The sequence below is a fragment of the Myotis yumanensis genome, unplaced genomic scaffold (assembly GCF_028538775.1).
Source record: "Myotis yumanensis isolate MYYU_CA2020_CCGP unplaced genomic scaffold, mMyoYum1.0.hap1 SCAF_1, whole genome shotgun sequence".
Taxonomy (NCBI): Eukaryota; Metazoa; Chordata; class Mammalia; order Chiroptera; family Vespertilionidae; genus Myotis; species Myotis yumanensis.
In genome coordinates this window covers 4192428-4219843 of record NW_027223752.1, presented here as the reverse complement: position 1 = coordinate 4219843, position 27416 = coordinate 4192428, and the positions used below count along the sequence as shown (strand labels likewise).

The window sequence follows — 27416 nt, the reverse complement described above, 5'->3', positions numbered from 1 at the left end:
GCTGGCGGGAGGCTGCGGCATTGAGAACTGCGCAGCCGCAATGTGTCTACTCTCCAAAGAGGTCGGAAATTGCTGTTCACCAGGATGGTCAAGGGGCCCGTCCCGCCCTCTGCAGCCGCGATCCCGGGACTGCTGGGCGCCTGTCTGCGGAGATGAAGTGGAGCCATCTTCCTGTGTCTCTTTTCTTCACTGTCAGTCCGCAAGGAGGGACGCATTCCCGCGCTGCCCTTGCTGAGCGAGCTCTGCTGGTGAGGGACAAAGGGGCCCGGCTCCCCGTGATTCCACCAGGAAATGGAGCTGCCTGACTTAGGGCTGAGCCGCAGCAGCTGTGCCCGGGTCCGGAAGGCAGGGCTGCTGGGAGCCTGAGAAAGAAGAGGCGCCAGGGGCCGGTGGGGCCATTTTCTGTCTGTGTCTGTCTGTCTGTCATACTTGAATAAAGCGCTGTATTGAAACAAAGCAGTCATGCCCAGGCCCACAGAGAAGAGGGGACCCCCTGTGACTTTGTGGGGCAGCGTCTGGATGCACGCGAGGACGTTTTGATCCGTCGCCTCTGCCCTTTGGGGCCCGTTCCCGGGTGGGAACACCGCCATTGAAGGGCGCCTTGCAGAGCCTGTGCTGGTGCCTCCCGTGGCCGGCACTGCTCACCCAGAGAAAGGCCTGCACCCCGCCCAGCCCAGTTGGTGCTCAGCCTGTCCACGTTTCTAACGCCACACTGCCCCCTGCTGGCTGCGGCCCCGTGTTTCCAGGTCGGGTGAGAGGGTGTCCTCTGGGGGCAATTTTTGGGAATGAATGAAATGCACGGTACGTTCTGGACCAGGCAGGATTGTGAACCGGCTTCTAGACCGTGCGCATCAGTCTGTTCTCTGAATCCATGGGCCCCTTTGTGTTTTGCTTATTCTTTTGTTGTAAGAACACTGAACATATAAGATCTACTCTCTGAGCAAATTTTAGGTATGCAATGCCGTGCTGTGATAGACACTCTATTTCTTATTATGTCACAAATATGGCATTATTTAATTATTTATTTATTTGCCTCTTGTCTGTGTTTATCATCAGAAGGTGGTGGATGCACTTTCTTTTGCTCACGAATGTACCCCAAGCATCTGGAATCGCACCCGGGATGCAGTCGGCGCTCAATCCGTAATTATGGAAGAGGAGAGTACCTGCACTTCAGTTTTCTTTTCTAAAAGCTGCAGACGTGGTCCCTGGCCTGGGCTGCCTGCCTGCTAGGGAGGCCTTCCTCAGGTTCCCATCGTCCACACTCACACCACATTGTCTCCAGCTGACCTGTACACGGCTAGGCCTCCAAGACAATGAGTAGGGGCCCTGCCTGGTTCCCTGAGTGTCCCAGCGCCTCGCCCAGACAGGTGGTGGGAGCGGGGCAGGTGTTGCTGGGAGAGCCGCTGTCCAGAAAATCAAAGCTGGGCTGGGAAGGGCTTTGCAAGCCCAGAGCACAGCACCCCCGCCGGTGCTGGCCGCTGTTACTGTGGTAGTTAATGTTATTTGTGTGGTTTGCAGAAAAGGCCCTGCAGCCGGGCTTCTATAAATATTAATCACCAGGCCATCTCTGCTCCTGCAGGGAGCCGGAGTAGTTGGAATCTGATGAGGCCCAATGGAAAATTCCCCTCGGGCCGGGCTCCAGATGGCTGGGGGCTGTCACTGTCCCGGGAACTGCCCCTCCCCTGCTCTTCCTGAGCCCCTCCAGGCTCTGGCGGCTCCCAGAGGTGATGGGGAGTGGCATTCTGCCAGGCCTGGCTGCATGTGCCATCTCAGCTTCTCCTGTCGATAGATTCACCCACTGTGTGAAGGATGAGGCTGTGCCATGCCTGGGCTGGGCATTGTGGGGTCTGTGCCCCCTTGTGGGACAGGAAGGCTTGTCCAGGAGAGGGGAGCACATCTGCCCCACCCCCTCAAGTGGCTCCTGGTCCAGAGGGAAGAGCCGGTTGTCTGACAGGTTACTTAGAAATTTACGGATCCAGTCTTGCATGCCTACAGTTTGCCCTGGGAAACCCACCTCACACCATTAACATACCCAGACTCATTGGCAGGAGCAGATAGAGTGACCCCAAGCCTCTGTAAAGCTACAGGTTTACTATGAATGCCAGCAGGGAGGGTGTCGGGGGACCAGGGGCCGCGGTTGGTATGGACTGGCCTCGCTGTCGCCTCTGAAAATGTAAACACAGCAGCACTGGACTGTGGCTGCCGCCTTATTCTCCGGAAAAATCTTCCCTCTAGCTTTCTTCGTTCTTTCAAAACGATGCGCCTCCATCTTGAGAAAATGGATTGTGGGTACCGCTGCTTCTCCGAGAGCTGCGTGCTGGGCAGGGGGACCTGGGGCTGTGGGTTCAAGCAGGGGTAAGGAAGGATGGGGTGGGGGGTGTGGAGAGGGAGGGGCAGGTGCCCAGAAGGTTTGAGAGGCAAAATCGGGAGTCACTGCTCAGCTTCCTGCTGCCTCCCTGCTCCAGGCACAGTGCACGGGCACATCTGATGGCAGCCCATCGCACCACGGCTCCCCACACGGGCCTTCGGGACCCTTCAGGCTGTTCTAATCACTGCCTTGGCCTCCAGGTGCCAGCCTGGCTTCCTGCCCCCTCCCCCCTGCCAGTCCAAGGCTCCTTGGTCATCACACCCTTGACCCTTGGCCCACGAATCTCGGGACTGGCACACCCCTCCTGCCCTGCCCCAGAGGCGGCCTCTCCACCCATTTAGGATGCCCAGTCTGAGTTGGGACCCAGAGCTTTGGGTCCAAGCTCCATTAGCTGCTCCTGCCTATGCCCCTGATCGGGCGACCCTTGGCCCCCTCGCTCCTGCTCCAGTGGGTCCTGGCCCCATGGCCCACCTCCTCTGGGGCTGGTGTGGATTCTTCGGAAAGGACCCTGGGGCAGAACCCACTACGTGCGTCCCTGTCTGTTGCACATGGAACACCTGACGATGACACTATTCATGCCCCTCTCTCCACAATGTGTTCCGGGGTGGGGGCTGCTCACTGGCCCAGCGTCCGGCTCCTGGCACGGCCCCCAACAGTCCAAGCCCCACAAATGCCGAGGGGGCATTTACAGCCACCGTAGTGTGGACACAGAGTCAATCCTGGACTCCAGTCCTGGTCTTGCCACTCCCCAGCGACACCGTCTTGGTGGGAACCCTCTCCGTGCCTCGGTTTCCTCATCTGTACGTGCGGCTAACAGCACGCGTGCCTGACACAGCGCTGTGAGCAAGGGGGTCACTGTGTGTGTGATGAGCGAGGGAGGGCACTGACCACCCATGAGGGCTGCACACTCACTGTCCCGGCCTGGGTGGACAGGTACTGGGCGGGTCTTACAGCTCCCCTTCCTTCCTCCCGCCCTCCCTCCCTCCCTCCCTCCGTCCCTCCGTCCCTCCCTTCCTCCCTTCCTTCCTTTCCTGAATGCCCACTTGGTGTTTGCTGAGCCAGGCACGGGGCTGGGCGCAGGGCCTGGCTCTCAGACAACTCAGAAGGGAGGGGGGATCGGGAGATGGGCAGGTGAATAGCGCTCCTGGGATTTACTCCAGGCTGATGGGAGGGCTCAGGGGTGCACCGCCCGGGGGTGGGGCAGAGGAGGGCTGAGTCTGTAGAGAAGGGCAGGCTGCATCTCCTGGGGTAAAGCACAGGACGCACTCACACACGTCCCTTCCATTAATGATCACACAGACAACCACCGGACAGGACCGGCGCCGGCAGCCGGGGGACAGGGAGCCCCAGCCCCGGCCTCACACCCAGGCGGCCAGACCTTCCGAACCCAAAGAGCACGTGGGAACCCTGCGCGGGAAAGAGCCTCTTGGTCACATCGAACGCTGGAGCTCCTCTGACGCAGGGGCTGGGGAGCAGAGGGCCACAAAAGTAATAGTTAAAATCCTCTTTATTCAGGAGGTGGCTTACATTTACAAGCTGATTATGAAAACATTAACAACACACAGCAACATTTCCGGTTCTGGGGAGGAACTGGTACTGGAGGGCGGCTAGTTACAAGAACACGGTTTCTGTAAAACCAGGGAGCAGAGACAAGGTGGTAAGCCTGTGATTGGGGAAGGAGGGCGGGGCGCGGGCAGAGGGTCAGAAACGAGAGACGTGGGTTTGCCCAGAGGCGGCCAGGCACCCCATTCCACCCCTTCGAGGCTCTCCCATCCGCCCTTCCGGAGGCCTTGGTGGAGGCCAGGTCCCTCGGGTCGCTACTAGGTGGGGGCGCGGGATGGTCTCAGGCCCCCCCCCCCCCCCCCCCCCCCGCCGTGGGGTTCCCTGCACCCAGGCTGAGACCGTCTGAACTGGAGGCAGTGGCCCTGGCAGCTGCTTTCCTCTGAAGAGCTCACACTCATTCAATGACTCACAAGAGGGCGAGAGGGGACCTTAGGGAAATACCAGTTTGGGGATCAGACAGGGGGGTCTCCTGCGGGTTTCCCAGCCCTGGCACCAGGGGCGTTGGGGGCCAGAGAATTCCGTTGTGGACTGGTCAGCTGTGTCGCTGGCGCCTGCCCACTGGATCCCAGCAGACCCGCCTCCTCGCCTGCAGGCTGTGCAAACTGGAATTCCTGCAGACCTGGCCCCGGGGGATAGTGTCCCTGGTGGAGCTGCACTCCCCCCGCCCCCACCCGGCAGTTCAGAATCGTTGTGGCTCCGTGCTCTACACCCCGGTCTCCTGCTGGCCCACCCACCCGCCAACCTCCCAGTCCTCCCGGAGACTCATGTCCTCAAGGGCAAAAGGTGGGAGGCCCCGCGCCAGGTACCCGGGCCCAGGTCAGGCCTCTGAGTCGTGGGGCCAGCGTGTGACTCTCGTGTTGGGGGGAAGACGGCTAATGAGACAGATGCTGGTCCCGGGGTGCCGCTCAGATAGAGGGAGGGGCTCGGTGAGGGAAAGGATGGCGGTTGGGGCGGGAGCAAGTTCAGGCCGGCGCCGAGCACTCCGTGCCTCCCAGGCACCGCCACTGTGCAGCCCATCCCAGGGCTCCCTCTGCCTTTGTTAGGTTTCCTGACAAAAAACGCTAACGTTTCAGGGACTCAGAACAAACAACGCAAACTCACCGTCCAAAACGCATGTGGTGGGCTGTGTGTACCCCAGCCACGCCACCTCCCTCCTGGGAGCCAGGTTTCCTCACACGGGGCAATCCATCCGTCCTCTCCTCGGTCTCTCGGGTCAGGAGGAGGGGGTCCCCTGCACCCCACCCTCCCAGCCCCTCCCCCCGAAAGGAAAGGACGTGCAGAAGGTGGAACCTCGGGAGCGCCTCGCGGGGACCCCCTGGCCTTGCTTACCCTGCTCCCCGGCTCCTTTTCTGCTTGGAGATGAGCGACCCCATCCCTAGGCTCTGGGGCCCCGCTGGCCCATCCCCTCCTCCATCTGTCCCTCTCGCTGAACCACGGGGCAGGGGCCCTGGAGCGGGCGGGGTGAGAGCTGGGCCATCTGACTCTGGCTGCTCCGTCTGGCCCTGAGCGCTGCTCCTTAGCCGTCCCGTCCCATCAGCCCAGCCCACCTGCTCTGGGGACAAAGGGCCTTTGCCAGGACTTGGCGAAAGGGCAGCTGAAGGTGGCAGAGAACAGGATGCTGGTCCCAGGGCTGGGCTGGTAACCCAGGGTCACCCAGCATGCAGGAGGGGGTGCCTGGCCAGGTGTCCGGCCTGAGAGCTCCCCACTAACCTACTGTGTGGCCCCAGCTGCCGTTCGCAGGATTACAGGTCCCGGTAGGCGCTCGGAGGCCTCCTGGCTGGGGACTGGCGAACACGCTGACCAAGCCGCCTTTCCGGGGTGGACACGAGGTCCCTCCTCGGGCGTGACGTGGCCCAGCCGGAGGCTGGCCTGGGACAGGCCATTCGGGGCCTCACTCAGGACGGTGTGGATGCAGGGCGACACCAGGGCCCCCAGCCTGTACCGCCCGCAGAGGGGGACCAAGCGCATCCTGAGCTGAGGGTTTGGGGCACAGAGGCCGGCCTCAGCTTCGCAGCAGGAAAGTGGACAGTCACGATGGCCAGGCCTTTCTCCACATCGCACACCTGCCCCGGGCGAGGCTGGAAGAGTGGACGAGCTGCACACGGCACGCAGCACAGGGGGATGTGGACGACAGCGGGGAGGGTCACTGTTCATAGCATCACCACTGACGGGGGGCGGGGAGGCCCTGCCGGTGGAGAACCACGGCCAGGCAGGAGCCCGGAGGCATCGGGAGAGCGGCAACCTATGCTAGCGGCCGGCAGGTGCTCAGGCCATCCATTTAGAACTGGCGGCACGTGCCTGTCACCACTCCAGCCGAGGGGCACATTGGCCCTTCCTCAGATCCCAACGGTGCTGATGCCAAAAGGGGGTGGGGAGGGTCAGGGGTCTCATTTGCCTCGTGACCTTGACCTCAGGGAAAGGGGGAGGGGCAGTGTGACAGAGCAGGAGCCGGCAGAGCGGTCACCGTGCCCAGGCCCCCACAGGGGTGGCATCCCCTTAGGACACACCAGGCTAACGTGTCCTCCGACCGGACTCAGGGCCTCGCACAGCAGGCGCTGCTCGCTCACCGGGGGGCCCCTCACACAAACGTGGCCCATGTGGGACACCTACAGCTCGCAAAAGGGACTCGGGGTTAAAGTGTGCAGAGAACATTCCAGAAAACGCAGGGCCCTTTCCCCGAGGAGCAGCCGCTGCAGAGGCCGGCCCCTCCTTCTCAGCACTGGCTCCTGGAGTCCAGGGGGGCTCTGGCCCCTCACCCAGAAGCCCAAAAGGGAGCCAGCCCCAGGCTGGGGTCTGAGAGAGCACCTGGCCCTGCTCGGGGGCCCGGGGGGCAGCAGGAGGCCTGAGGCCTGGCCGGACCCAGCATGCCACGTGGACCATCCCACACCCTTCACACGATTCTGGCTGCTTGAGTCTCACCCTCTGGGGCCCTCGGGGCTCCCCTCTGCATGCATCCTGGGAAAGCCGGACTCTGGCCACACACAGAGGCTGTGCTCAGCTCTAAAGCGGGGGCAGGCTCCCGATCTCCCCGTACAGCCTGGCAGAGAGAGGGCCCGGGCAGGGGCATGCGCGTGCCCCATTCCCAGGAGCCGGAAACTTCTACCTGTGCCAGCTAGAGCCGGTCCAGGCCACACCTTCGGAAACGACCTCTGCACACTCAGGGCTGGTGTAAGTGTGCCCTGGATGTGCCACTGGCCACTGAAGGTGGCACCGCCTAGTCTCCCCATCCCAGGTCGGACCCCCGCCTCGGGCCCTCCGTCTAAGAAAGGCCTTCCTCATGGGCAGCCCTGGGGCTTGACGGGGGGCACACTGTGGCTGACAGCCAGCCCAGGCCCCAGGCTCGGGGCTCCAGGTCCCAGGCTCAGGGTTCCAGGCCCCAGGCTCAGGGCTCCAATCCCCAGGCCCCAGGCTCGAGGCTCCAGGCCCCAGCTCCCCCTCCCCACCCCCGGCTCCAATCCCCAGGCCCCAGGCTCAGGGCTCCAGGCCCCAGGCTCAGGGCTCCAATCCCCAGGCCCCAGGCCCCAGGCTGGTGTTGCAGAGAGCAGGGCCCTGTCAGTGGCTCCAGACATCCCTCTCCAATGTCACGCCAGCTCTCCGCACCCCTGACCTCCGCGGAGCTAAGCATTGAGGGTGGCTGTGTGGCTGCAGTGACGGATGGGACCAATAGGGGCTGGCAGCCATGGGCCGGAGCCATCTGAAGGTCGGGCTGGTCATCTCGTTGCCGCGGCAGCTCCATGCTCACCTCCCAGAGGTGAGTGACTGTATCCCCTGAGCCACACCGGCCAGGGCGCCACTGACGTCTAAGGATGCAGGGAACCGACGTGGGCAGAGGACCCTCCCCAGCAGCAGAGCACACGCAGGCGAACCAACCTGGCAGCGCGGGTGTCTGAACGCCCTGCCCACCTGGCACGGCCCCCTGGATACTGTCGCCGAGGGCGGCTGAGAAGGCAGGAGCCAGCTGGAGGCAGGGCTCAGTGAGAGCCCTGAGCTGAGTCAGGACACATCCCTCCGTCCTGTCCCTTCCAGGACTGGCCGGGGGACCAGGCACACCGCACCCGCTCCCGCCGACCCCCATGTGCTTGCGCGGACACAGCCCTGTTCACCTCACATTCTGCGGTTTCTCGGAGAACAACCCGCATCTTCACGTGGGGCCTGGAACCGACGGCAGATCTTCGTTGGAAAGGTGCCTTCTCCTCTTTTCAAAAAGAGGAAGCCCACCAGCAGGCAGAAACCACCGCCCCAAACCCCACGTGTCACCAGCGACCCCCCATCCTTGGGGTTCCTGCCGATTTGGGGTCCCTCAGGGGTCGGGTGTCTGGTGACAGAGGGGCCAACTGCAAGTCACATGAGGAATGTTCCAAGGCCCTTCACGTGGCCCCCACCCACATCCCCGGGGGCTGAGATGGGGGTGGGGACACTCAGGCTCTGAAGGGGCTCTTGCCCGGCACCCCACCCCCAGGCGTGACGAGTCGGCATGGAGACAAGACAACTAGGCGGTTATTTGCTGCCGGGGAGCAATCGCCCGCTATGTCTGCGTTGGGAGCCTGACGGGCGGTCCCCTGGAGTCTCTTGTTCTTGGGAAGCAGTTACAAGAAGTCCCCCACCTGCTCCTCGGCGGCCTCGCCCCATCGTGTCCCCAGGGGCTTCTGGATCGGCTTGACCACAGCAGGCCTATTTGAAACGAGGGCCACGGGGGGCAGTTCCAGACGCTTGGTCGCTGCCCCTGGAGGGGCCCTGCCCTGGGGGGAACTCCTGCTTCTGGAAGGTGGGCGCTCCGCCCAGCCTCACCCGCAGTGAGCCGCGGGGTGCCGCTCAGAAGGTGAAGGCGTACACCACCCCTACCACCACGATGTTGCCCAGCGTCGCTATGATGGCGATCCACAGCAGGACGGCGTCGTTGGAGGAGCGCGTGGGCTCCTCGGACGGGCCCTGGCCGCCGGAGGCCGCGTGGATGTTGGTGGAGGAGTTGAAGAGGGAGTACTCAGTGCTGAAGTCCTCGTTGGGTGAGTCCATGAAGGCTCCTCCCATCATGGGCAGCTGTGGAGAAGGAGAGAGAGAGTCACCCGGGGCCTCGGGGCTCGGGGAGGGCGGCCCACCCCGGGGACACAGCCTGTCAGGCCGCCCGTGCAGTCCCCCCCGCCCCCTCCCCCCAGCGGGGCTGCTCAGCAGAAGGAGGTGGCCTTTGGTCCCCATCTGTTCCTGCAGAGAAGACGAGGACACGGAGGTTACATAAACCTCCCCTAAGCGGGCGCCTCCTGAGAAAGGACAGAAAGGCCTTTCAAAGGGAAATCTTCAAAGCACGAAGCCAGACCAGCCTTCAGAGGGCGAAGCGAGAGAGAGTGGGCCTCGGTGGGTGGTGGGCTTCGGGCCACACCCTGGGTCCCCCTCCTCCCCGAGGAGCCACCCACAGGCCCTGGCACGGCTGCAGCCGGGTCACAACGGGACGGGCCCCATGTGTTCCTGGGCTGTGGGTTATAAAGTTAAATTTGTACGGGAGTGAAAATGTGCGTCTTGTTCCTGGCCACCTAGGAGCCAGGAGACCAGGGTTCTGGCCCCACCAGAGCCTTGCCCCCCTCTCCGAGCCTCGCCCTCTAGGGAGTGACCCCAGGGTGAAGGCCAGTGGTCAGAAGTCCTTGCCAGGCCCTGAGACGGCAGCTGTCGGTCACAGATGGCCCAAAGCGGGGAGCCTGGAGGGCGAGGACTGTCAGATAAACCCTGAGATGAAGCCTCGGAGAAAAAGCTGGACACCCAGTGAAATCTGAACTCAGGTAAACAACAAAGTATTTTTTTAGTACAAATATACCCCAAATTTGGTAAAAATTGATACTTGCCCAGCCAGTGTGGCTCAGTGGTTGGGTGTCAGACCCATGAACCAGGAGGTCACTGGTTCCATTACAGATCAGATCACATGCCTGGGCTGTGGGCTCGATCCCCATAAGGGGCATGCAGGAGGCAGCCGATCAAGGATTCTCTCTTATCATTGATGTTTCTATCTCTCCTCTTCCTTCCTCTCTGAAAGCAATAAAAATATACTTTTAAAAATTTATACTTATCTTTAATCAGGGCTCTGCCACTCAAGTGTAACTGGGTGTCCTGTGTTGTTATTTGCAACGAAAGCTGGCAGCGCTGGGAGGCCGACCTGAGAACCAGCTGCAACTTCAGAATCTGTTGCAGGGACCACGCCCTCAGTTTGTCTGGTCAGAGCACACCAGCCGGGGCCCGGGCTCTCTGGGTGACCTCATCCATCAGAAAACACCAGGGCTGCCTCGAGCCAGCCCACAGACGTGGTCAGGTAATTCCTGTATCGCTAAATTCTCGAGAGGCCTCCATGACCCACACCTATAGGCGGAGAGACCCGAGTGCCATCCGCCCACTCAGTGCTCATCCCACAGACACTAGGGATGCCAAGGGCAACCCTGACCTCTGACCTTGAAGGCCTCTACCTTGAAAAGGAATGCAGACTTAAACACGTCATAAAATGGCACCCCGTGCACTTGAAGAGATGAGGAGGAGGAAGGGGGCTCATGCACACAGCAGCGTGAGTCGGGGATAATTCCTTGGGCTTGAAGAGCCAGGCAGGAGGTTGGGCCTGTGCTGTCCGTTCGGGCCGTGTGACATGGCCAAGGGACTGACCCTCTCTGGGCCCCGATTTCCCTGTCTATAAAGAGGGTGATAGTGGGGACCACCCTGGAGGTGCTGCAGGGACGAGACGTGCTCCCGAGTCTGAAACCTGGGCCGACGGTAATGTCCAGGGCTGAGCCGCAGCTCTAAGTACCAGCCTCGCTGTCCTGGCGGGCGCCCAGGAACCCAGGCACAGAGTCCAGCCTGCTGTCCCCTCGGGGCTCCTGGCCTGCTGTCCACTCGGGGCTCCCGGCCTGCTGTCCCCTCGGGGCTCCCGCCCCGCTGTCCACTCGGGGCTCCCAGCCTGCTGTCCACTCGGGGCTCCCGACCTGCTGTCCACTCGGGGCTCCCGACTTGCTGTCCATTCGGGGCTTCCGACCTGCTGGCCACTCGGGGCTCCCGGCCTGCTGGCCACTTGGGGCCTCCCCCTTGTGGAGTTCTTTTGATTTTCTCCATTTTCCCCTTTTGGACCTTGTTAATTTAATTCAATTTTTATTTTTAAAAATTTATTTTTATTGACTTCAGAGAAGAAGGGAGAGGGGGAGAGAGAGAGAAACATCAACGATGAGAGAATCATTGATCAGCTGTCTTCTGCACACACCACACTGGGGATTGAACCCACAACCCGGGCACGTGCCCTGACAGGGATTGAACCGTGACCTCCAGGTTCATAGGCTGATGCTCAACCACTGAGCCACACCGGCCAGGCTGGATCTGGTTAATTTTAAATGAATTCCGTTGGGAACAAGAGGAAAGAAGTGGAAGTTCCCCAGAAGATAAAGGGCAATCCCGGGCGATCCCCTGACCGGGTCTGCAGGTGAGGGTGGAGCCTCAGGGGAGAGGCAGGCAGGGCTTCCATTCTTGCCTCACTGGTCAGCACAGGCTCCTGGAGTGAGGAGGGGGCGTGGACCACCCTGCAGCCCGCTGGCGCTGACATGGCCTCTGGGCTCTGGACCCAGGAGGGAGGGACCACAGGGCGGGGAGGGGCAGATGCCCCCCCAAGAGGACAGGCAGTCCTGGCTCCAGGCCCCGCTGTGCCTGCTGGATGGGCCTCTGCTGGGTCTGCTTCCTGTCTAAACAGTGAGGATTTCAGCCCAGACCCGGGGGATCCTCAGGAAGAAGTGGAAACGCACTGAAAAGGCCTTTGGCGCCTGCCAGGGGCGGGTGGAGCCCAGCAGAGAGCAGCTAGGACCCCTGCACAAGGCACCAGGGCTGAGCCTCGTTGTGGGCAGCCAGCGGAGTGGGCTGGAGGGAGCAGAAACCCTGACGAGAGACGGGGCGGGCGGGCATCCTGGGCCTCCCTCCTTATCCCCCAGCTCCCACAGCCAAAGCCCTAGAGCAGTGGTCAGCTAACCGCGGCTCGCCAGCCACATGCCCCTTGAGTGTGGCTCTTCCACAAAATACTGACTTCTGCGCATGGGCCATGAAGTTTCAATCGCACTGTACGTGCCCGCCCGCACGTGGTATTTTGTGGAAGAGCCACACTCAAGGGGCCAAAGAGCCTCATGTGGCTTGCGAGCCGTGGTTTGCCGACCACGGCCCTAGAGGAACCCCCTCTTTCTCCGACGGGCTCCTGGGGTGGAGAGTTTGGGGGGAATCTCCAATTTCTTTCCTTTTTCTCTTTTCTCTCTCCAGCTCCTCCCCAAGGTTAGCCTCAGCCGCTGGGCTGCGCTTCTGTGGCAGCGATGGTGGCGGGTCCCGGGACCCTAAAATGCAAGAGAAACCCTCGCTCTGGCCAGAGAGCGGAGGAAAGGGCCCCATCACTGGAAGAGTGTGGAGTTCCCCTTCCTTTCTCTTTTCTCTCCTGTTTTCCCCGTGGGCATGTGGCAGGACAGAGCCCTGAGGCAGGCAGTGAGGGAGAATGGAGTTGACAGAAACACGGACTTTCTAGCCGGAGCCCTGGGACAGAAGGCCCCTGGGAGCCAGTGCCCGGGAAGGCGGTGGGGCGGGGAAGCTGGCAAAGGGGACCCTGCTGGGTGTATGAACCTGCACAGGGTCTGGGCTCGCTCCAAGCCACGTGTGCAGGGGAGCCCCCAAAGACAGGCGTAGTAAAGGCTCCGAGAACAGAGCTAAGACACACCTGCCCAGGCCCAGACGCGCCCACACAGCCGAGCCAGTGCCCAGGCTGCTAGTCGGAACTGTCCCTGGGACCATGGTGGGCAGGACTGAGGCAAAAATATCCTGAAAAAAGGAATCTCCAAGTGGTTTCACTGGCAAATTCCACCAGACATGTAAGGAAGGGTCACACCGATTCTACACAGTCTCTCCCGGAAAAGGAGGACACTTCCCACATCGCGCTGATGATGCCGGCATCACCCGGCCCCGAAGTCCAAGATCTGACAGGGAACGGCAGGTCACTGTCCCGATGACACACAGACGAAAACTAGACACAGATGTTGGCAAAGAGAATCCAATATTTTTAAAATATGTAAAAAGGATGCAGGCTGCCTCCACATAAACAATCAATTGCTGTGATTCACCCACCACACTAGCAGAAGTCAGAGGGAGCCACGCATGGTCACATCGATAGATGCAGAAAACGCATTTAAGAGAACTAAACACACATCCCTGGTAAAAACTCTTAGCAAACTGTACCTGGAAGGGCGCTCCCCAAATCTGATGAAGAACATCTACAAAAACAACAAACAAACAGCCCAGAGCTAACATCATACTTAAAATATATTTAAAAAGGAATGGTATTTCTATACGAAAGCAATAAACAATTGGAATTCATAAAAAGTCCTAATTACAAGAGCACCAACAAATCTAAGTGTAAATCTAACAAAATATGTATTGATCTATATCTCAAAAATAATAAAATATTGAAATAAGTCAAAGAATAGCTAAATAAATGCAGAGAAATACCGTGGTCATAAGCTGGAAGATTTGATGTTAAGATGTGAATGCTTTCCCCGTTGGTGTCTGGATTCAACACCACCCTAATCAAAATCCTAGCAGGAATTTTTATACATATAGACAAGATGGTTCCAACGTATATACGCAAAGACAAAGGACCAAGTCTAGCCAAAATGGTTAGAAAAAGAACAGCAAAGTAGATGAACTCAGAGGACTTTATTTCACGACTTACTATAGAGCCATGTTATCCCAGCAGCAGAAGGTACACAGATCAGTGGAACGGAGAAAAGGGCCCAGAAATAGAATCAGCTAAATATGGTCAATTGATTTTTTTGTTTTTATTTTTTGTTGTTGCTAATCCTCGAGGATATTTTTCTATTGATTTTTAGAGAGAGTGGAAGGGAGAGGGAGAGACAAAGAGAAACATCGATGTGAGAGAGACACATCGATTGGTTGCCTCCTGCATGCACCCCAACCAGGGCCCAGGAACCTGCAACCAAGGTACGGGCCCTTGACCAGAATTGAACCTGAGACCCTTCAGTCCATGGGCCAACACTCTGTCCACTGAGCCACACTGGCCAGGGCCAATTGATTTTTTTTTTTTTTTAATTGTGGTTGGAGGCCTGAGATACTGCTCTCCATCCCACAGAGCACGGGACAGCCCCTGACAACACAGAATTACCCAGCCCCAAAGGTCAGTGTGAACGAGGGGAGAGGCCCTCGTCCCCACCTGCTGCTCCTGGCAGTGGGATTCTTGCGATATCCCCAGAAAAAGAATTTTCCGAGACTTGCGCAGGAGAGGAGTGATTTTTATTTTTGTGGAATCGAACCCCTGGGTTTCCAAGGTTTCTTTTCCCTCCGTCTGGCCGAGGAAGAAGTCCCATTTTTGCCTCCATCAGGGCTAAGATCAGAGCCAGGGTCCCGCATTTCCTTTCCGTGTCTGCACGGTCCAATCCGCACCAGGCTCGCTTAATTAGTGCTCCCCCTGCTGTCTATCGGTCCATTGCACGAGGGGTCCACAGGCCCACACGACTATGGAGGAAACACGGTGAATGCAAGGAAGCCACGAGCACGAGAGAGAGAGAGAGAGAGAGAGAGAGAGAGAGAGCTCCTTTGTTTAGGAGCTTATGTATTCCCAAATTTTCCTGAGCTTGTCATGGCCTGCTGAATCTGGCCAATGATCTTTGTTACCAGGTGTGACTGACAGACAGGTGCCTTCTCTCTGTCACCCCAACATTACTGGGCATGTGTCTGTCTCCCCTTTGTTGGACCCCAGTGTTCTGCGGGGCATAGACCGTGGTTCTTTGGGGAGTGCAAAGTTGCAGCTTCCCAGTGAAGCTGCCCAAACGACAAGCCCATCCTGCTTGGCTTCCCGCTCTGCTCCTTTCCCATAACCAGCTGGTTACCATGGTATCAGCGATGGTGCGCAGGCTGGGAAATCCTGATTTTTATGAGGCTCAAAAAGAGGCAAAACCGGCATCAGATCAGGATACTAGTTGCCCCTGGGGGGAGGGTGAAATCTGGGAAGAGGCAGGAAGGGGGTTCCCGGGTGGGGGGCTGGAGGGCTGGCTTGGTTCTGATCTGGGTCCTGGTTACACAGGGACTTGGAGGAACTGCACACGGTCCTGTGTTTATTATATGTCAGCAGTTTCCTTTAAGAAGATGCAGAGAGCCTGGCTGGGTGAGGCTCAGTGGTTGAGCTTCGACCCAGGGACCAGGAGGTCACCGGTTCCATTCCCAATCAGGGCACGTGCCTGGGTTTCGGGCTCCATCCCCAGTGGGGGGTGTGAAGGAGGCAGCCGATCAATGATTCTCTTTCATCACTGATGTTTCTCTTTCTCTCTCTCCCTCTCCCTTCCTCTCTGAAATCAATAAAAATATATTGTTTTAAAAAAATCAAGTTTGCACCGTGCTCTGCAGGAACCCTGCCTGCTGGAGAGAAATCATCTCAGAAGCAAAGAGATGTGAGGGCCTGGAGGCGAACCAGCTCAGGGCACCGGGGGGGTCGTGCTGACAGCCCAGCAGCGGAGAGGAGAGCGCACTGCAATCCTCTGTGGAACCCCTGGTCCATTCCAACCTGGAAAAGGGATCTGGGCCTGTCCCCAAAGGACCTGGCAAGGGGGTGCCCGCAGAGCAGGCCCTGAGAGGCCCCCGATGCTCCCTAGCAGCTGGAGGGAGCCAGGAGCGGGAGTTTCCTAAGAGGAGGTTGAAAGGCCTCCTCTGACCTGGGCCAGCACCCCGCCTGCCCCGCGGTGGGCAGGGGAGGTCAGAGATGATGTGGGCACAGTGGGTGACTTGCTGGAGAAGCAGGGAGCAGATGAAAGCTGCCTGCGAGGGCTTCTGACTTCACACCACACTGAAGGCTCAGGGCAGCTGGGTAGAGGATTCACCTCTGGGGAGCGAGGAGGGATGTGCTTCCGAGATAGAGATGAAGTATTAGAATAATGGCCCCGCGGAGGATTAGTGAGAACGCGTGGCATTATGCTGAGGCAATTCTTTCTACGCACCCTGCTCACCCACCATCTGTTATGTACTGGTTACACGGTGGCTAATGAGTTCTACTAAGAAGAAAACACAGTCTTTCTCTCTCTCTCTCTCTCTCTCTCTCTCTCTCTCTCTCACACACACACACACACACACACACACTCATATCTATCACTGAGCCCAGATGTCTGTGACGCCCGGCCCTACCAATTTGCTATTTGTCAAAGACTTAAAGCAAACAGCTCCTCAGGTGAACTTACGGCCTAAAATATGGGGCAAGCGCACACATGCACACCTACCAAACCCCACGAATCCAGCAGAGAGGAAGTGCAGGGCAAGTTACTGGGCCGTCTGTGTTCCACGTGTGATTTGGCTCCCAAGGAGCTGTGTGACTGTGGGCCAATCCATCACCCTCTCTGAGCCTGGCTTTTTTCATCTGTAAAATGGGCTGATATCACCTCCCGCATCGGGATGCTATGAGGACTCGGGAGCCGACAGATGTAAAAACCTGAGCTCAAGGCTTGGCACGAGGCCCTGCACCCGGTGGGTAAGAACTGAACAAGCTGCCACATTTCCCAGCGTCGCCATGATCGGCAGAGGTCGCAGTCGCGGGTGGCGGTGTCTGTATTGTCACTCCTTCCCGATGTGCCCGCTCTGGGAGAAACAGGCTCACCCTGTGGGCTCATGAGCTCGAGATTCTCCTTCCAGCTCCAGTGTGGCAGCTCTATGGTGGCAGGAGAGGGGCTGTGGCCGTCTGCCCAGCCCTCCGCAGATGTGTGCTGTGCCGTTTGCAGGACTTATCCCTCTGCACACAGATGCTGGTGATTCAGGGTGGTGGGCAGATTCCCTGGGGTTGGATGCGGGTGGGGGTGCGCCCCTCTCCGAGGAGTGAGGCAGGAGGGGTGTGAGGAAGACACGGGGGGAAGGACACTGCCCGGTGGTCAGCGGAGCCCTGAACTTCCAGCCCCTAGCAAGAGAGGGTGCGGCCGGTGCAAGCCGCCTGCCCCAATAGGCTCCACGCATGCTCATCTGCTGGGCCCACACACGTGCACAAACCTGGGAACTCTGCACCCAAAGTGCGTCTCGTTGGCTCAGCCGCTCAGCGTTCTGTATTCCGGGGCTAGCACTGCACCTGGACCGCCCAGGAGCCTATGGCTGGGGGATGAGGATGTGCCCAAGGTCCTGCAGCGAGTGTGGGGGCCAGCTCAGACCTGGGTCCGCCACCCCAGTCCCAGCCGCCTTCATCTCTGTGCAGAATCGGCCTCATCCCAGCCCCGTGTCCGGTGCTTGGGAGGGTGGCTGGGTGGGGGCCGGCCAGGCCTCTGCCTGGCATCTGCATGAATGAGCACCTGGGGACGGCAGTGAGAGGCGCCAGGGGAAGGCTACAGGAAGAGAGGAGGACCCCTTAGAGTGCGGGGTCCAGGGCACCTGGGTGTCTCCCTGTGACAGGCCAGAGCCCTCTGGGAGGAAATGAGCCACGGCTGCTGTCCTCACCCCCCAGCTCTGCCCCTGAGAACAGACTCGCCGAACATTTGCATCATCACACGCAAACGTCTATGACACGGAGTGTCCGGCCGCGTGGGAAACCTTGATGGCACGTCGGTTAAGGGCTGTTCTAATGAGCCCTGTTGCGCTTTCCAAGGTCTCAGGGCGGGAGGGAGGGAGCCTCCTACAGAGGCCTCTAGCGAGAACACAGATAGTGAGCTCCCCTCCCCCCACCCTGGAGGGTTTTAACAAGATGCATAATTTTAAATAAGCCGCTATTCATAAGGCTTTTAAAAGTAAGAGGGGGAGTTGAGTGCTGGGGGTTGGGGAAGGAGAGGCAGAAACGGTGTCATTAAGGACCATCCTGGTGGCTGAAACATCACCGGGTCACGCAGCTACTTCCAGGAGACGTGTGTCTGTGAGCAAGCTGAGCGCAGAAGAACAAAGCAACCCTTCTGTGTAGGAACACAGGCAGAGGGGCGATCGGGTGGCCAAGACGTACCCCAAGAACTCCTGAGAGGGAGGGAGGGCAGTGAGAGCAACAGGTGACCAGGATCGGGCTATTGGGGAGCACTGGCTGGGAGAGGGTGTCTTAGGGGCCCTGGACATGTTCTATGTCTGGGTGGCAGTTATGGGGGTGCCCACATGTGTATGTTGAGGCCCCCCAGTCCACCCCAGGCTGGATGATGACTCTCTAGGACCCGTGACTCATTTGTTACAGGACAGAACTCAGAGCACAGTCAGCAAACGGAAAAGGCGGGCGTGAGCGTCTGTTCACGGCGGAGCCACACGGGACAGGGTGTGACGAAACGTCTAGGTGTAGCCGACTAGGGAGACACAGCACCCAGGCTGTCACTGGGGCTGGCCATGTGGGCACCCTTGCCACCCTGTCCCCAAGTCCCAGGCTCCCGGAGGAAAGCACCTGCCCCGCCTACACCGCACTGTGTGCAGGGTTCAGGCACCGCGGGTCATCTTCTTAGTTACAACAGCGGGGACCTCCCCAGACTCTGTGCACAGCTCCAGCCAGGGCCGCTCTGTCAGCACGGCTGTCAGAGGAGAGCGCGCAGGCTAGCCATGGGATGGAGGCAGCCGCCGGTGGCTGTGAGGGAGGGATCCAGGCAGCCACTGTGGCTGCGAAGGCCTACTCTTGCACGAATTTCATGCATCGGGCCTCTAGTATTATTATAAGGTCCTTGCACTATATGTGTGAAGAGAAACAACATCATTTGTGATAGGTTATGATAAAGTAAAGACATAAACTCTAAATCCCAAAGCATCCACTAAAATAACAAAACAAAGAGCTATAGCTAATAAGTCAAAAGAGGATATAGCATGAAATAAAAATTTCTCAACCCAAAAGAAGGCAGAGAAAGAGAAAAAAAGAAAACAAAGAACAAATGGGACCAATAAAGCAAGCCAACAATGAGAAAGGAGATTTAAACCCAATTACAGAAACACATCACATTAAATGTAAATGGGTTAAATATTCCAATCAGGAGGTGGAGATGGTCAGATTAGATTTTAAAAATAAGCTGAAGTGGCACAGAGATCTGGGTTTGAATTTTAGTTGTGCGCCCTGGGCAAGTGCCTCTGCCTCTCTGACCCTCAGTTTCCTCATCTGTAAAACGGGTCTTAAAATTGTTTATTCCATGGAGCTCTCAAGGATTTAGTGAGATTCGGTGTATTGTTCAACAGAGGGCCTGTTACCCCTGAGTATTTGATACATGGCAACTATGATAAGAAGCTACATCTTGAGGGGATAGAACGGAGCGAGAGTGAACAGGGGTGGGTTTCCATCATCTCAGAGTAGGAGGAGGTGTGGTGGGTTCAGACCCCTCCCCCCGCAAAGCAGGGCTGAGCACACAGTGGGCGCTCTAAAACAGCGGTCGCCAACCTTTCAGACCTCACAGACCACCAGCAGTCCGCGGACCCCCGGTTGGCGACCGCTGCTCTAAAACACGTGCAAGTTTTTAATTGGAGACTGGCAATCCGCCTCCAGACGCCCCAGTTTTCGTAGCTCCGTGGGATACAATTATTGCAAGTCAGACGGAAAGCCTTGGCTCTTAAAACCCCATCTGAAAATCTGGTCCAAAAAGGCACTACAGCAGCGGTTCTCAACCTTCCTCATGCCGCGACCCTTTAATACACTTCCTCATGTTGTGGTGACCCCCAACCATAAAATTATTTTCGTTGCTACTTCATAACTGTAATGTTGCTACTGTGATGAATCGTCATGTAAATATCTGATATGCAGAATGTATTTTCATTGTTACAAATTGAACATAATTAAAGCATAGCAATGAATCACAAAAACAATATGTAATGATATATGTGTTTTCCGATGGTCTTAGGCGACCACTGTGAAAGGGTCGTTCGACCCCCAAAGGGGTCGCGACCCACAGGTTGAGAACCGCTGTTCTACAGAGTTGTACTTTTTCCTTAGCTGCTCATCACAGCCCTGCAAACATGTAGCCCTCTATTCTCTCCCGAGGCTGGGCTAATTAGAATGATAAAATATTTAAATATCTTCAACGGTTTCCGTTAAGAACATTTGAGAGGACAGACAATTAGTATTGTAGTGATAACGCTTGCTCTAAGAGGAAGGAGCAGTCCGGGCTGGGGAGACATTCTGAGGGGAGACATTCTGAGCAGCGGATTGCTGGGCGTCGTAGGATCTGTTCTCTGGGCAGTGCTGGTCCCTCTGGGAGGAGACACCGCCTGCTGCTTTCTCGCAGAAATCCTGGAATGATCCCACAGCCCCGCGTGGAGGCAGGACCGCTCCCAGAGATAGTACAATCCCTTCTTCAGCACAGGCAGATGTCTCTTGTGTTTTCCTTCCCTCAGTGAAAATGATTAAAATGCAAATTAGCTGTGAGCCTCCCAAGAGCCAGAGGGAGGGAGAGATGGAGAAAGGGGGGCTGGGGGGGGGAGGTGTCAGCTATGCTGAGACCACACAAGTTGTCTTTCAGAAAGACACACCCAGTGCCCACATAATGCTCCTGGGCTGACCGTGTCCTCCCACCAGCAGGGCCAGGGTTCTAAGAGCGGGCCGAGGGGAGGGGTGGGGAGAGGCAGGGAGGGGTGCCCGCTCTGCAAACCCAGCAAGCCTCCTCCGATGTCTCCTGCAGGTTGTGATCCCGCCACTCCCACCTGCCTCCTCCCTCCCTCCTGCCTCCTCCTCCACCGTGTCCCACAGCGCTTCCTCCTCCATAGCGCAGGGAACGGCCTCACCAGGGGGCGCACAGCAGGCTGACTACATGGAACTGCCACTGTGGAGATCAAAATGGTCAGCGAGCAGCAGCTTCCCACGTGCAGCCTAACAAAGGTGCGGCCACCTCCTTCTCTCCAGACCTGTCTGGCTCCATCTACCGCTGTCCAGTCTCTAGAGATGACACCGCAGCCCCAGCCCCCACACCTGCTCGGCTGGGGCCCCGGAGCAGCCAGGCCCCAGAGCCGGCTGCCACCATTCCTTCCCTCCCTCCTGGACCCCATGCCGCTCCCACATCAAGGGTGAGATCTGATCTGCCCCCTACCCTCACCGCCCCCCACCCCAAGCCTCAGCGCTCCCTTGACCAAAAGAAATCAAAGTCAGCAACACTCGGGGACTCCCAAGGCCGGGTCCTAGGAGTTTGGTAGCGTCCATCTGGGAAAGCTTTAGGGAGGGGGCAGGGCCACAGGAGTGCAGAGACCCCCGCGGCCACCTCTGCGACAGTCGCAGGAGGAAACCAAGTGGCGAGCACGGTGTCCCCCCCAGTTCGGGTCCCGCAAAATACAGACTATTGCTGTAAGCCGCTAAGTCACCCAACTGACACAGTAACTGAAACGGCTCACATCACGGCTGGCTGGTTTGTTAAAAGAAATTAATTGGTTGCCAGGATGTGAAAATGCAGACTGCGCGCACAAATCCAACTTTCCGTTTTCTGGAAATCCCGGAAGAAGCCGCGGCCGGCCTGTGTGTCTGCAGGGCAGAGCTGGGCTCAGGGCTGTGCGGCCCCTCCAGGCCAGGCCCTGCTCTGCCAGTCCCCCCCAGCCCCTCAGCCCTTGCTCCAGCCCATGGAGTCACCTGCCTGTACCCCCTCATCCCCCTACCCCTCCCTGGTTTCCTCTCCCCCTCTTCCCCACCCTTGGCCCAACCACATGGGTACCTCCAACCCCCACCCCCAACAGGAGACACTATTCCCAGCCCAGGCCCACTTCGAGCCTCTGTGCATGCGTTCCCTCCATATGGACCGCCTCTCTTTGTATGTTTAATGGCTGTGCCTCCTGCAAACTCAGTCCAGGAGCCTTCCCTGACCGGGAGCTGGGCTGGTGCCCCCTCGGGGCTCCCAGAGCACCTGGGTTGACCTCCACCTTGCCATGGATCGGGCCACAGCAGGGCCTGTGACCCCTGGTCCCCAGCGCTCCAAGCGGGGAGGGCCTGGCTCCCGGGAGACATTTTCTGAGTTTCGTCCCCATTTCACAGGTGATGAAACTGAGGCTGAGACGAGTGGTCTGTCTGCTGCTTCTCTGAGACCAGTGGCCAGACCCTGTTATGGGTTGAACTGTGTCTCCCAGAAAGACATGTGGCTCCTAACTCCTGGTACCTGGGAACGTTGAAAACGGGATCTCAGACATCACCCAGCTGAGAGGAATCGCGAGGGTGGCTCTCACCCAGCAGGGCTGGTGTCCACACAGGAAGAGGCTGAGTGATGATGGAGGCAGAGGTTGGAGGGATGTGTCTGTGAGCAGGAAGGCCGAGGGCTGCGGGCAGGCAGCGCTATGGAGCTAGGGAGAGGCATGGAGTGCTCGCCCCCTGCAGCCCACAGAGACCTCGGCCACGGACCTGGATTCCGCCTTCCAGCCGGCAGAACTAGGAGAGATTAAATGTCTGTTGTTTTAAGCCCCTCAGCTGTGACCCCTGCTCAGCAGACCTCTTTAACGACCTGTTTAAAATGCACACAAGCCCAACGCTGTGTGTACCTAGCAGGATCCATAAGTCGGGAAGCTGACCCGTGGGGGTCCCTGGTTATTTCACTGCTCCGCTCCCCGCATCTGGACTGCTCCTTGAGGTGGTAGGTGACACGAAAGGATGGCTCAGTGGTTAGCAGATGGGGCTCCCCTCCTGGCCCCTCTGCCGCGTGGCTGAGCCCCCCTGGCTCTGCATCTCCTCCTGTCTGTGCCGGAGGTGGGGGGGGGCAGTAACGGTACCCACCCCGACACAGGTTTCCCACCTGCGGCAGGTGTGGAGGGAGGGAGAGAGAACCTTTATTCTGGAGCGAGTTCCCAGGTTCTGTTATCCTGGCCCTGAAGTAGCTGTATCGATGCTGGGGTGGCTTCCAGGCGCCATGACTTTCATGACCTAAAGGCACCAAAGGGCCACGGATCTGCCCCATCCCGAGGGGAGGGGCAGCCCTGCAGGAGGGTTTAAGCTCCGTCTCCACCTACACCGAACACTGGCATCACCTGGGGAGTGGGAGGGGCACTGACGCCCACTCCCAGGCCCGGCCCCGAGGGAGTGTCTGGGGTGGGCCGGCAGCAGGACTCTTAGACGCTCCCAGGGGGTTCCAGTGGCCGCAGCAGCTGGGCACTCCCGGGCCCAGGCGAGCTTGTTCTACAGGGGGCCACACAGGAAAATGTGAGCGGCACTCCTGGCCCCTGGGTCTGTCCCCGGCGCTGGCCCAGCACACAGTAGGCTCCTTACGTGTTCATCCCCTTCCTGCAGCGTGGAGGTCGCATTCCTTGCGTGCTGGTGGACTCCCTCAGAGCGAGCGTCCCCAGAGACCCCGGAGGGAGCTGCAGGCTTCCTACCAGCTACCCCCGGGATCCCCCGTCACTCCCACAGCCTTCTCCTGGTCAAGGAAGCCACGGAGACCAGCCCAAATTTAGGGGGAAAGGATGAGATTGTCCCCCCCCCCCCCCATGTGGGGGCAGCATGCACTTGCAGGAGGGAGGGAAGGAATGAAGGGGGGCATCTGTGGAGAGGGGCTACCCCCAATGACAGGGTTTGGGGCTCAGTCCTCAGAGTCTGGTTCTCCAGCCCCTTGGGGTCTGGCTAGCTGCCCCCTAACCACTGCTGGCCACAGAGACACAGACACTCCTGTTCACTGCCCGACCCTCCGGAGTCTCCAGGGCCCTGGGCCTGGGTGGGTGGGTGGGTGTGTCCAGCCTGGAGGAGGTGGCTCAGGGTGAGTGGGGTCCGTGAGCTGAGTCTTCACAGCTCCAGGGCCACGGCTGCCTCTGAGCCGGACACAGCTGGACCTGTCCCCCCAGTGCCTGCCGCACGGAGGACACACGGCCTAAGAGGATTAGCCGGACGACGGATGTGCGCCCTGTACATCCAAGAGGGGTGTTTCCGTAATCCTGGCTTTTGAGAGGGAAATCTTTCTGAAATAGCTTATATGCCCTGGGCCTTTAAAGAAACAACATATAATTTTTACTAATTTCAGAGAGTAAGGGAGATGGAGAGAGAGAGATAGAAACATCAACGATAAGGGAGAATCATTCATCGGCTGCCTCATGCACACCCCCCACTGGGGATCGAGCCCACAATCCAGGCTGGGAATTGAACCGTGACCTCCCGGTTCATAGGTCAATGCTCAATCACTGGACCACGCCAGCCGGGCCCCTGGGCCTTTTAAAGGATACAGACAAGAATCACACTCACAACATTCTGAAGGGGAGGAGGCTTGGGTTGGGGTTCACTCGGGTCTGGGTTCTTTGGCTCAATCAGTCAGTCAAACTGGTGTGCACCCTGACTCCACCCAGCCCTTCCGCTTGGTCCTCGATGGCAGCGGTCACCAACCTTTCCGACCACCGGTTGGCAACCGCTGCTCTAAGGGATTAAGGTTTTCCCCAACCGCTGCCTCAGCCGCCACCAGTCCCTGCTCCGCAACCTGCAGTGGCTCCCACTGCCCACTGATTCCAGTGGACGTCTCACCCCACCTGTCGGCGCCTCGGTGACCCAGCTCCTGCGCCCCTACCCTGAGTGCCTGCTGGGCCTCCCTCCTACCGGCCTCAGCCTAGAACGCCCTCTTTCCTGGGCCCACGGGGAACCTTACCTGCTCGCCTCCATCAGAGCCTGCACCCTCACTGTCCCGATGAGGCAGGTGTGCGGGAGAAGAGCCTTCGGCACCTCAAGTGCACTGTCTTTTCCTGAGAATGGCTTTTCATGCTCATGCATCTTGTCTGGCCCTCATCCAAGCTTCTAACAGATACCTGTGGAGGACCTACTATGTGCCAGCCACCCTGGTCACCGCTGCTGGGGATGGCCTGGCTCATCATTTCTCCACTACCTGGGAGTACCCAGAATGCAACTCTGCCCCCAGCATCCCGTCCCCGTGCCTGATACAGAGCTTGGCCCAAGGCAGGTACTCAACACCTGCTGAGCACGTGGATGGAGGCACGACCACCTCTCCGCCAAACGGCTCGCTGCTGATGTGTGGGGACAGGCCTCGGTCACCCATACCTGGTGGTCACTGCACACCCAGAACACGTTGGCCAAGTGCGGTTAATGCTACAGATAAAGGAGTAAGAGCTCCTGCCCCGTGGGACAGGGCAGCTCCAGAACGCCACCCCGAAGACTACACGGCACTGTGGTCAGACCACTTCCGGGGGGGAAGGCGAGATGAGCCATCCTTAAGCATGTCTGCCTGTGCCTGGCAGTGTCCTCAGGGAGAAGCCACGCGGTGGAAACGTGGGTGAGCACCAGCCTACCTCCAGGCCCAGGCTGAAAACCCAGCTCTTCCCTTCCCCGCGGAAAACGATCGGGTGGTGTTGAAGTTTGATCTCCTGACCTGTAAAACGGGCGGCAGCGCCTGGGTCAGACTCGTAAGGGTTCACTGTGAGGAAGTGCGCACGGGTGCAGGTCTGTCATAAACCCCAGGGTCTCCTCCTCCCCCCTTGGGTGGCACTGCTCCTTGCCCCACGCGCAGGGCTGAGCATGGACTAAATGCGCCACATGCAACCAGGAGCATAAACAAAAAAGAACCCAACCTCTGTGCAGGCTCAGCCTATGGGAGCTAAACAGCCCTCTGATTATTTTGTCCTGTTACCATAGCAACTCATGACGCTCCAGCCAGCCTCAGGGTTTGCAGAGATCGATTTATTTTTTTAATCAGAGAAATGCCAGCTGTTCAGAGGGACCCAGAGGGGAACTCCTGGCCCCTCTGGAAATAAATCCACGGATGCCGCCTGTCACCAGGTAGCCAAAGTCACCACTGTAAGATGGTGTCCACACGACAATATTTTAAACGTGGGTTTAGAAATAGGAGACAGAGAAGTCAGCAGGGAAAAGGCCAGCGTCGCTCGTGGAGCAATCAGCATCAGGGAAAACTTGTCCAGAGGCTGCCGGGAACTGGCTCTGGGTTCTCTGGAGCCAATTTGGGGGTTCTGCCTCCTTTCATGCCTGCATCTGGGGACTCTCTGTCCCTTCAGCCTGGATTTTACTGTTACTTCTAAAAATATATACCTTTATGGATTTCAGAGGGGAGGGGAGAGGGAGAGAGATAGAAGCATCAATGATGAGAGAGAACCACGGATCGCCTGCCTCCTGCACGCCCCACACTGGGGATGGAGCCCACAACCCAGGCACGTGCCCTGACGGGGAATCAAACCATGACCTCCAGGTTCATAGGTCGATGCTCAACCACTGAGCCACACTGGCCGGGCTTTACCGTTACTTTTTAAACAGGCTTCCACCACAGCCAAGTTTGTGGGGAAAGAAAAGTGTCCCCTCAAACTCCATCCCTGCAAAATGAAACAGCAGCAAGTGGGCCCCTGCCACACGCCCAGGGCACAGCGGGAGCCTCGGTGGCCTCCTGCCTCTGAGCTCCCAGCCTAACCAACCTTACCACGGTACAGGGTCTGAATTTGGTACATCGGGACCTATTTTCCCAGGCCAAGCGAGGCCCTTCCCTGGAGCCAGACAGGCCCTGGGCTCAGAAAGGTCACTCAGCTAGAGAAGTGTGTGTGTGGGGGGCGGGGAGGGGGTGTTCTGGGGTGGAGCCTGAAGGCACAGACAGAAGATCCCTGACCTCAGGGCTCCAGGCGTTCTCCGGGAGCAGAGAGCAAGTGATGGGAAGTCGCCTGCGTTCCCTGCCCGGCAACCTGTTCTGCATCAGGGGAGAGTTATGGTCGCGTGGGCTCTGCTGGCTACAGACTCGGCACAAAACCAACAGGATAAAACCATCGCTGTGCGTGGCGCCTGGCGGGTCACAAAGCAGTTTCGGGGCTCGCTCTGGTCTTGGCTTAAAGAGGAGAAAAGGAGGTGGGGGGGGGGGGGTGGCAACGGACAGACTGCCTGGCGCCTCCGGAAGATACACAATGGGGAAGAGCGAGGTTGCTCGCCCCCCAGAGGCACACATCTGGGCTGCTCCATCTGGGCTGCTCGGCCTTGAAGGGCTCCGGGGTCACTCCCCCGCCAGAGGAACAGCAGGTGGGGGGTGGGGGGGGGGGGCGGGGTTGGACAGGGAAGGCGACGCGCACTGCCCAGGCCCTTCGCAGCCTGGGCACAGGGAACCCAGCGAGGTCTGGGCACACGGCCCGCCCACCCCGGGGACCCGAGATCGCTATCTGGGACGCGCGCACCAGGTGGGGATGCCCGGCGCTGGACAAAGGACCGGGACGTGGATCCCCGGCTGGCGGCTGCCGCCACCGCCCGGCCCGGACCCTCCCGGCGCTCAGCACCATGAGGAGGGCGAGACCACAGCCCAAACTTGGTGGCCTGGGTGCGAGAAGGCGTTACCTGCGCGGCCATGAAGGAGAGATCCATAGTGTCGGCTGCCGGGGCCGCCCTGCCGCCCGCGCCCGAGTCTTCGCTGCTGCTGCAGGTCCGGCCGGCGCACAGCTGCCGGGAGCGGCCGAGCAGCGCACAGGGGTCCCGGGTCCGCAGCTACGGTGGGCGCGGCCTGAGCAGTCTCCCCGCGGCGGCGCGTCCCCCGCCCGATCGCCCCGGGGCTGCTCTGTGCTCTCGGCTCCAGACGGCAACTGCGCGGCCGGCGCGGGGATCCGGCGCGGGGCGGGGCGGGGCTGGGGGTGGACCCGGTGCCCCTGCACGTGACCA

The 27416-nt window shown here is 59.0% G+C and overlaps 1 protein-coding gene across 1 annotated transcript; it reads right to left on the bottom strand.

Moving 5' to 3' along the window:
- Window positions 1–3857: 3857 nt before the first annotated feature.
- On the bottom strand, window positions 3858–27329 carry CUNH14orf132 (chromosome unknown C14orf132 homolog). Its single transcript, XM_070412622.1, has 2 exons — window positions 27099–27329; window positions 3858–8968 (listed from the first exon to the last, which is right to left on the bottom strand). The coding sequence occupies exons 1-2, from the start codon at window positions 27123–27125 to the stop codon at window positions 8744–8746; spliced, it is 252 nt and encodes an 83-aa protein (XP_070268723.1). The 5' UTR covers window positions 27126–27329; the 3' UTR covers window positions 3858–8743.
- Between the last annotated feature and the right edge of the window lie 87 nt (window positions 27330–27416).